Below are 9,357 nucleotides of genomic sequence, written 5' to 3'. Positions count from 1 at the left end.
GAAGGGGGCAAAGTTGTGGGCAGGGCTGGGGTCTGTACCCTCCCCCATTGCCCCCTAGGCGCAGGGATGTGGGTGCTGGCAGGCTGGTGGGTGCTGGCGCTGTGTGCAGTGGGGGGGGCTCTGGCCAAGCCACCCCCGGAGAAGAAGGACCGTGTGCACCATGGCAAGGAGCTGAGCGACCACCAGCACGATGACAACCAGGATTTCCAGTATGACCACGAGGCCTTCCTGGGCAAGGAGCAGGCCAAGACCTTTGACCAGCTCACGCCAGAGGAGAGCCAGGAGCGCCTGGGGTGAGCCGGGGCCCCGGCCAGGCAGCCAGGAGGAGACCCAGGCAGCCAGGCTCCCAGCCCCCACCATACACCAGCCCAGCAGACCCCATGCCCCTCCCAGAGCTTGCTCCTAGTGTCCTGTGCTCCCTACACCCCCCCAAAGCTGGGCATGGAACCCAGGTGTCTGGGCTCCCAGTCTACCACTCTGCACTAAGCCCAGGAGATGCCGCTACCCTCCCAGAGCCAGGAATTAACCCAGGCATCTGGGCTCCCAGGCCTCCCTGTTCCAACCCACTAAACCCCACTCCTGTCCTGGAGCGATGAGCAAACCCAGGCATCCTGTCTCTCCGGCCGCATGCATCACCCCACTAAACCCCAGTGCCCTCCCAGGGCCTGGTATAGAACCCAGGTGTCCTGGCTTCCAGCCTCCACTCTGCTGTAACCCACAAGACCCTAACTCATCTCCGAGAGCTGGGGAAAGAATCCAGGCATTCTGGCCCCCAGACCCCTGCCCACCATACTCCACTCCACTCCCAGAGCTGGGAGTGAACCAAGGTGTCTTGGCTCCCAGGCCCTGCAGGACTGAAGAAAGAACTCGGACATCCTGGCTCTAACCCTTCAGAGAACTGCACTTCTTGGGTGCAAGGAAGGGGGCAGCCACTGGAGTTTCTTGGGGCTCATGCATATGCTGCAGCTTGGGAGACAGAACCCAGGTGTCCAGGCCTTACCTACCCTCTCCCCTGTCCCTGCAGCAAGATCGTGGATAGAATAGATGGGAACCGGGACGGATTCGTGACCCAGGCGGAGCTGAAGGACTGGATCCGGCACACACAGAACCGCTACATCTATGAGAATGTGGACAAGAACTGGGCTGACTACGACCGGGACCACGACGGCCGCATTGCCTGGGCCGAGTTCAAGAATGCCACCTACGGCTACTATGAGGGTGCACCTGGACGCTGGGGTCCTGCGCCTCGCCTCGCTTGCGGGGAGGGAAGGGGGCTGGCAGCTGGCATGCCTGGGTTCTGTCCCAGCTCTGGGAGGGGAGAGGTGTCTGGTAGGATAGAGCTGAGAGCCAGGATGCCTGGATTCCATCTGCAGGTCTGGGAGGGGCCTGGAGCTGTTGGAGGAGGTTGGTGGGGGGCCAGGGGGTTGAGGACAGTACAGTGGCCCTGACCCCAAGCCCCCAGTGGAGCTGCAGCAGGGACCATGGGCATGGTCTCTACTGCCCCGTAGTGGTTGGAGAAGGAATAACTCCTTGGTGGGTGGCAAAGAGGACACCTGGGTTCTTTGTGGGGAGTGAAGTCCACTGGTTAGGGCCTCAGTTGCTAGAAGCCTAGCTTTGGGAGGGCAGTGAGGTCTGATGGGTTGGAGGAAGGGGGCTGGCAGCCTGGACACCTGGGTTCTCTCCCAGCTGTGCATGGGGAATGAGGTTTGGTGAGCTCTACTTAAGGGGTGGGAGGGTGCCTGGATCCCTTCTGTGCCACAAGGATTTGATACACCTGCTCCCCCCCCCCCAGGTGAGGAGTTCAGTGACCTGGAGGACAAACACTCCTACCGGAAGATGCTGGTACGGGATGAACGGCGCTTCAAGGCAGCCGACAAAGATGGGGACCTGGTGGCCACGCGGGAGGAATTCACAGCCTTCCTGCACCCTGAGGAGTTTGATTACATGAAGGATGTTGTCATCATCGTGAGTGTCGTGCCTGGACACCTGGGTCTAGTCCCTGCATGGGGGTGCAGTGCAGGGGGAGTGAATCCTGTGGGTTGGAGCAACGGGTATTGGGAGCCAGGATGCCTGGGTTATCTCCCAGCTTCGGGAGGGGATTGGGGTCTGGTGGATTAGAGCAGGGGGCCTGGAAGCCAGGATGCCTGGGAGCCATCCTTGCGCTGACATGAAGTGCCTCTAGAGCTTGGAGCTCAGATGCCTGGGTTCTCCCCTATCCCCTAACCCAATTCCAGAGCCCTGTCCCCTTCTCTAGCCTTCCTCAGCTCCTAACAGCCAACAGGACCCCATTTTGGGGAGGGTGGTAGTGGGGTGGTGTTCTTACGATGCTCAGCACTTTCCCCTCCTCCCCCGGCCAGGAAACCATTGAGGACATTGACAAGAACGGGGATGGCTACGTCCAGGTGGATGAGTACATCGGTGAGTGTGTGTGTGTGGGGGGGCAGGGCTGTGGGGCATTAGTGGGAATTGGAGGGAGGGATAAGAATCAGGAGGCCCCTCTCATGCCCCTTCTGTCCCCCCTCCCCAGGTGACATGTACAGCTCCGAGGCCGGGGAGCCAGAGCCCGACTGGGTGCGCACGGAGAGGCAGCAGTTCCTGGACTTCCGGGACATGGACCGGGACGGACGTCTGGACCCGGCCGAGATCGGGCACTGGATCCTGCCCCAGGACTACGACCATGCCGAGGTGGAGGCCAAGCACCTCATCTACGAGTCTGACAAGGACAAGGTGGGCTGGCGAGGGCAGGAGCAGCTGGGGAGAGGTAGCATGGGGGAGCCAGAGGGGTCAGGCTGGGAGTGGGGGCTTAGGAAGGAACAGGCAAATCTTCCCTTTGGAGTGAGGAACTGGGAAGTGGGTAGATTCAGCCTCCCTACCCCAAAGATCAGTGGTGGGGAAGGGGTACAGGGTAGGTGGATTTCAGATATCCTCCCCTCCACACACACATCATAGGCCAGTACTAAACCTAATCCACAGCAGTGATTTGCTTGATGATTGAGTGACCCAGGAGTGATCAAGGGGCGGGGTGGGGTGGGAGCTGATGAGGGAGGGGCCTGTGTAATTGACCCCATGCTTGTGTGTTGCACCCCACCCCCAGGATGAGCAGCTGACAAAGCAGGAGATCCTGGACAACTGGAACATGTTTGTAGGGAGCCAGGCCACTAACTATGGGGAAGACCTGACACGAAAGCATGACGAGTTGTGAATGATGAAGGCCCGGTTCACTCCCCACACAGCACAAGCTTGCCTTGGCAGGGAAACCCACCCTCTCACCCAGGCACCAAGGACCCCAGGGAGGGATTATTTATTAAAGGGGGATTGAGAGTCAGGCTTGGGGGCAGGGGAAGAGTGGAAGGGGGTAGGAGCCCTAATGCTTGGGTTCTTGCTGTGCCCTGGGGAGAGTGGGGTCTATTGGGTTGGGGAGGGGGCTGGAAGTGACCTGGGTTCCCTCCCTGATCTAAGAGGGGAAGGGGTCAGAACAGGGAGCCAGGACACCTGAATTCCCTCCCCACCACTATTTCCCTCCTCTCCTTTCCCACCCCCCACCCACAAGCACTGCAACACTAACAGTATTAGGGAGCATCTCTGCCCCCAACCTGTGCCAGTGCCACCTCTCTCCAGCCCACCTCCAACCACCTGACATTATGGGGTGACCCACCAACATGGTGGTCAGTGGGTGGGAGCTGAAGCCCCACCCCTGCACTGCCTGCCAAGATGGCTGCCTTTCCCACCAGGAGCTCCTGGCCAGGGCAGAGCTGTTTGTGGACAGCATTGGGGCCAGTCCCATTGATGCATGGGCATTTGGGGAACAGCTGTAGGGGCATGGGGAGCTGAGAGAGGCACCTGGAGCTGTACACATGGGCCAATAAAGACATGCACCACCTTTCTCATGCTAAGCTTGCTTCATCCATGACTGGGGGGGGGTAGGGGGAACCTTGTCCTAGCAGGCTCGGGGGACCTCCCAGCCAGGCAGAGAGGACCCAGAGGACACAGCAGCTGAAGTACCTGCTGGCTGCAGCTGGATGTCTGCGTCCCATCTCACTGCCTCACGTAAGGGCCTTCTGACAGTTTATAGCCAAGCTATGGGCAGGAACCCAGATCTCCTGGTCAGTCTGAGACTACCCCCAGGCAACAGCAGGTAGGCATGTGGGACCCTGGGAGAATAGGCCAGGCCCAAACCCTTGAACCGGTAGATGTAGAGGCAGAGAGCTGTTTTTGGGATGTCTGTGCCATGTGTTGAGCCTGCTTTTTCCTCGGGTCCAGGCAGCTCTGGCAGGCATGTTCAAACCCCACTCAGGCAGTTAGGGGGGCATGGCTGGGCCTTCAGCACCCACCTCCAATTGGGAACTCTCCACAGCCTGGCCCAGTTCCTGCCAGGGTCCAGGCAGGTGGGTTGAATGGGAGGGAGGCAATGCCAGCCCCCTGGCACATATGGGATCCTTCCACAGATGCTTGTGTGGGAGACCTTCCTCTGTGTGTGTGAACCTTCAGTATAACACCATGTGCATGTGTACACAAAACCCTTCCATGCAAGACCCTCCTGCATATGTGTGCATGCACAACCCTATGTGAGACCCTCCTGTTTGTGTGCAAAACCTTCCTGTATTGGTGCAAGACCCTCCTGTGTATGCACAAGGTCCACCCATGTATGTGGGCATGTGTAACTGTGAAAGACACCCTCCCATTAGGGGGAGGGTGTCCAATTTCTTCTTCCCCAGCCCTAGCTGGCTAGTGCTCCAGTGCCACAGGGAAGAAGAAAAGAGGTTGTAAGCTGCTACACCATCCCACTACATAGTTGGCACAGAGGTGGGCCAGCTGGACACCTGGGTCCTCCCTCCCCAGCTCCCAGCATGTTAGAGCAAGTTGCTGGACAGGGCCTGGCCCCATACACACAGCTACAATGCGACACCCTGGACCTGTACTTGGAGGCTGCTCAAGAGCAGGGGAAGTGCCCTCTCCAGCCACCTTGATACCTGGCCTCCGCAAACTACATGGGGGTGAGTGACAAGGCAAAGACAGGGACCTCCACCCACCATGCAAGGGGTCAGACCGAGGAAGGTGGGGAGGGGAGGTCTACTTGCATCCTAATGTAACCCCAGGCTAGAGAAATGGCTGCAGAAACACCTCCTGCCCTAACCCCACAACATTAAGAATCTTGCAGCAGTCATGAGGTGCCCCCAGGGTTTAGATGCACAAAGGAGGGGGATGTTGCTTCAGGGCCCCTGCCCCACCCCTGCACACAGCAGGGCCTGGTTTCATGTCTTTATTTTCCTCATGAATGTAACCATATAAAAACATAAGTTATGAAACAGTGACAATGTGTCAGCCAGATTTGGGGGAAGGGGCGGGGTAAAATTATTGAAGGGGGGGGACGGGACAAAACCGTCACCAAGGACACAAAAAGAGGGGTCACCTCCCCTCCCCCCCAAAAAACCCTGCCCCCAGCAAAAAAAAACCCAAGGCAGGATATAGGACAGCTCAGGGGAGACTGGGGTGGTCTCAGGACTGCCCTCCTCCACTACACCAGGGGGCAGCCCCCCACCCCCTCCTTCAAGGCCAGACACCCCCTGCTCCTTGGCTGGAGATGGTGGGGGGCTAGGGGAAGTATTGAGGTACATGGAGTTATGGGGGGAGGGAACATTGTTTAAAAGCAAAAAAAATGAGATAAGGGGCAGCTAGCCCCAGGATGGAGAGCACTGGGGGAGGGTATTAGACCCCCCCCCCCATCTATAGCCACTTCCAGAACACTGTGGGCAGAGGGAGGGGACCCCTCCCAAATTGGCAGCTGTACCCCCCACAATTCATAATATGGGGTGGGAGGTCAGGGTAGGGGGCTTCTCTGCCACCCTCAGTCCCTGCCCCACCCTCTTCCACTACCCCCATGGGGCAACTAGCAGCAGGATCACACAGCGCAATGGTTAGTGAGATGTTGGGGAGAGGGTGGGCAGGAGCGTAGGAGAGAAAGGGGGATGGGGGGGGCGGGGGGTCTGTGGGCCGGGCTAGCGCATCCGATAGTCCGTGGAACACGACAGCTCACAGAGCTGGCCCTTGAAGTCCAGGTCGATGGTGAAGTCCAGGTCACGCTAAGGTGGGAGCAGGGAAGGGGAGACACAAGGGGAGGGGGGTGAGTCACAGGGGTGCCCAAATTTATGCACTCCCATGGTGCAGTGCACCAAGCCCCTCCCCTCCTGATAGCCACAGGTTAGTGCCACTTCCCATGTGTATCTATGGGTGGGTGGTGGCACACCTGGGGAACAGCCCGCCGCTCCTCCAGGGAATAAAACTGGTACTCACATTGTTCTTGGCATTGGGTTTCATGCTGATGGTGCCAAAGATCTCCTCGCCTGTCTTCACTGTCAGATAGTCCTCCATGTAGAACACTGTCTGCTTCCAGTGAGTGTAGGGGGACTCAGGGCCTGGTGGGCAGGAGACAAGAGTGGGTGTCAGAGCAGGGCTGGTAGAGGTGAGGCCATGCCATCTGTGTAGCCCTGCCCCTCCTTGTAGCCCCACCCCCTTGCAAAAAGAACCAAGGAGATGGAACTTTCTTGGCTCTGCCCCTTCCCAGGGGGACATGTGCTCTTTGCCTTAGCTCCACCCCCTATTGCAACACAAGGACAGAAATGCAAAGTTTGAGTTAAGAGGCTAAAAGTCACCAGCCTGGTCCCACCCCTTGTGCCCTAGCCTTGCCCACATATCTTCTGCTCTACCCCTAAACCCTTTGGCCCCATCCCTCCAAGCAACGCCCACCCCTTACTGGTGGAGAAGCCGGTGCGCTTGTGGCAGCGAGTGAACTCAATGTTGAAGTAGGCCACTAGGGCATGGATGTAGTCATTGCGCTTCACTTGGAGGCAGAAGGGTGACGTGAATGTCAGGTCCTCCACCTTCACCGTGTAGATGTCCACCTCCTGCAAAGGTGAAGAGCTGTTACGGTCAGCCCCCAGAGCACCCCGAGACACCCCATCCACAGGGATTGGGGTGGATGGGAACTAGCCAGCGTTCCCCAGTGTGGGCGCCCCATGGCTGGCAGCACCACATATTGCCCACCTTGATGAGGCAGGCATTGGTGACCAGCTGCTTGGGGTCCACAACATCCACGAGTGGTTCCTTGATGGCCACATCCTTGATGCACGACATGTCAAAGCCATACACGTTCTCCCACCCTGACCGAAAGGGGAGGCACCATGAGATCCCAGCAAGAACCACATCCAACCCATACCCTGGGGGCAAGGGAGATCCAGGGATTCTACACCCCACCCCAGCTGCTGGAACCCCAGGCTACGCTAACCATGCAGAAGACCTTCCCACCAGTGAGGTCCCCCCACTCTGACACCAACTCAGAGGCAATAAGAACCACTGAGACCCAAAGGTTCTCCTGTCACGGACAAGAGCCAAGGAGACTCAACCTCCGCCCCCCCACCCACTGCAATCCCAAGTGAGCCATATAGGAAATGCCCCCACAGCCTAGCAGATGGGCTGCCCCACTCTAGGGCTCACAGTGGATCTTGTAGTCCTTATACTGCCGGTCTTCAATGGCCGTAACGTACAGCGTGGCACGGTCTGGGAAGATGAGTCCATCTGGGGTCTGGTGGGAGGGGATGGACAGACAGACCATGATGGAGGTCACTGTAAGGTGGCTTCTGGCACACACTGCATCCCTCCCCTTTGCTGCCCTCAACCAGCACCAAAGGATGGGGAAAGGGCAGGATCTGTGTTCTTCAGGGGACACCAGCCCCGGACACTCACCAGCCACTTGTCACGGGCGTAGATGACAGTGTTGAGCATGGACTCGTAAAAGAGGCAGTAGCCCATCCACTCGCTGATGATGATGTCCACCTTCTCCACCGGCAGCTCTACCTCTTCCACCTTCCCCTTGATGATGGATACCACTGTAGGTGGGTGGGTAGACAGATGGATGGACCCAGCTCAGCATGGGCAAAGGGGCCGGGGGAGGTGCGGGGGGGCACAGGAGAAGCAGGCTGCTTGGCTGGGACAGTTGAATGTGGAGAGACGGGGGGTGGGACAAGGCAGAACTGTGTCCCATGGGTGCCTGTTCCCCACGCTGGGCAGTTTGGGCTGTGATGCCCCGTGACAAGGGCATCAGTGCCAGGGAGGAACACCCCCAGGGTGGGGACAGGGGCACTCACCGTGGTCCAGCTTGTTGGCTTTGACAATCTTGACGGCATAGTCAGAGATGCTGGAGCACTCGATCTGCAGAGAGGGGAAGGCGGGGAGGTGGGGGTCAGCCGAGGCCTGGCTTTCTTCCCCCCCTTGCACTCCCTGGAGGGATCACACTCACCCCAATGACACGCTTAGCCCCTGCTTTGGCAGCAAACATGCAGAGAATGCCAGTGCCACTGCCCACATCCAAGACTACTTTGTCCTTGAAGAGGTGCCGGTTGTGGAACATGGAGTTCCTGTAGGTCAGGGTGCGAACCTCATCCTTCAGCATCTCCTGGGGGCAAGGGGGATCAGCAGGGGGAGCCCTGAGACCGCCCAATGCCCCCTCCTCCAGGGAGGCAGTACTGGAAAGCCACTCTAGCCCCCACCCCTATCAGTCCTCCAGCATCCCTGGAGTGGGCACCCCTCCCCCTCCAACCCCCACCCCAGGGCCCCGCCCAGACCTCGTGGATGCCAAAGTGGGCATAGGAGTCGAAGTAATAGTCCTTGGATGTCATCTCCTCAGCTGGGGGCTTCCCGCTGCCCTCAGGCTGGGTGCACGACACCTGCAGGAGGGGTAGGAACGATCAGACGTATGCATCAAGGCTGCGTGCTCGTGGTCACAACCAGGGCTGAGGCCCCATGGCTGGCATGTGCCCAGCCACTGCCTTGCCCACACCTTACTCCCATGGGCCAATCCAGCCTGTACATACTAGTCATGCCCCCCAACAGACCCACAAGGCCCAGACAGCCCCATACACCCCACAGAGCCACAGGTCCTGCCAACCTGTAGTATACATTCCACCCCCCAGTCAGCCCTGCAAGCACAACTAGTCTCACATACCACCCCCAACGCACCAGAGTGGGGCTGGGTCCCATTCCCCAGCTGTCCCCATCAGACCCACAGCAGAGCCCACTCTGGGGATCTCTGCACCTCGTGTGTCTCCCTAGGAAGGAGCGGGAAGGGGCAGTCACCCCCCACCACCTCACAGACTTGGCCCTGAACTTGTCCTTGCTGCCACCAGGTCCCACCAGCCGGCCCCCTGGGGCACTGCTTTGGGGGAGATCCACTGTCCCCCCACCCTGGGATCCCCACTGGCTACAGCCTAATGTCCCTGGCCCCAGAGACTGGGGAGGGAGGGAGCTGTAGCAGTAAGGACCTAGGGCAGGGCCCACCTAAATTCCACCCCCACCCCCCCACTC

The 9,357-nt window shown here is 59.1% G+C and overlaps 2 protein-coding genes across 3 annotated transcripts in view; one reads left to right on the top strand and one right to left on the bottom strand.

Moving 5' to 3' along the window:
* Positions 1-5,727, top strand: part of RCN3 (reticulocalbin 3) — a 6,558-nt gene extending 831 nt beyond the window's left edge. The window contains exons 2-7 of the mRNA XM_006014907.3: positions 59-293; positions 1,025-1,218; positions 1,793-1,965; positions 2,358-2,418; positions 2,528-2,727; positions 3,095-5,727. Coding sequence (XP_006014969.2) covers positions 59-293; positions 1,025-1,218; positions 1,793-1,965; positions 2,358-2,418; positions 2,528-2,727; positions 3,095-3,202 — 971 coding nt within the window. The 3' untranslated portion in view covers positions 3,203-5,727. The remainder of the gene's footprint in view (positions 1-58; positions 294-1,024; positions 1,219-1,792; positions 1,966-2,357; positions 2,419-2,527; positions 2,728-3,094) is intronic.
* PRMT1 (protein arginine methyltransferase 1) overlaps positions 5,204-9,357 on the bottom strand; it is a 6,092-nt gene continuing 1,938 nt past the window's right edge. For both annotated transcript variants that reach the window (XM_025196142.1, XM_025196146.1), the window contains exons 3-11: positions 8,619-8,720; positions 8,294-8,449; positions 8,142-8,205; positions 7,741-7,883; positions 7,492-7,579; positions 7,042-7,157; positions 6,752-6,902; positions 6,292-6,413; positions 5,204-6,080 (exon numbers count right to left, since the gene is read on the bottom strand). In XM_025196142.1, coding sequence (XP_025051927.1) covers positions 5,997-6,080; positions 6,292-6,413; positions 6,752-6,902; positions 7,042-7,157; positions 7,492-7,579; positions 7,741-7,883; positions 8,142-8,205; positions 8,294-8,449; positions 8,619-8,720 — 1,026 coding nt within the window. In that variant the 3' untranslated portion in view covers positions 5,204-5,996. The remainder of the gene's footprint in view (positions 6,081-6,291; positions 6,414-6,751; positions 6,903-7,041; positions 7,158-7,491; positions 7,580-7,740; positions 7,884-8,141; positions 8,206-8,293; positions 8,450-8,618; positions 8,721-9,357) is intronic.

Source organism: Alligator sinensis, unplaced genomic scaffold (assembly GCF_000455745.1).
Source record: "Alligator sinensis unplaced genomic scaffold, ASM45574v1 scaffold647_2, whole genome shotgun sequence".
Lineage (NCBI taxonomy): Eukaryota > Metazoa > Chordata > Crocodylia > Alligatoridae > Alligator > Alligator sinensis.
The sequence above is the reverse complement of the archived record's forward strand: the minus strand, read 5'-3'. Positions and strand labels throughout refer to the sequence as shown.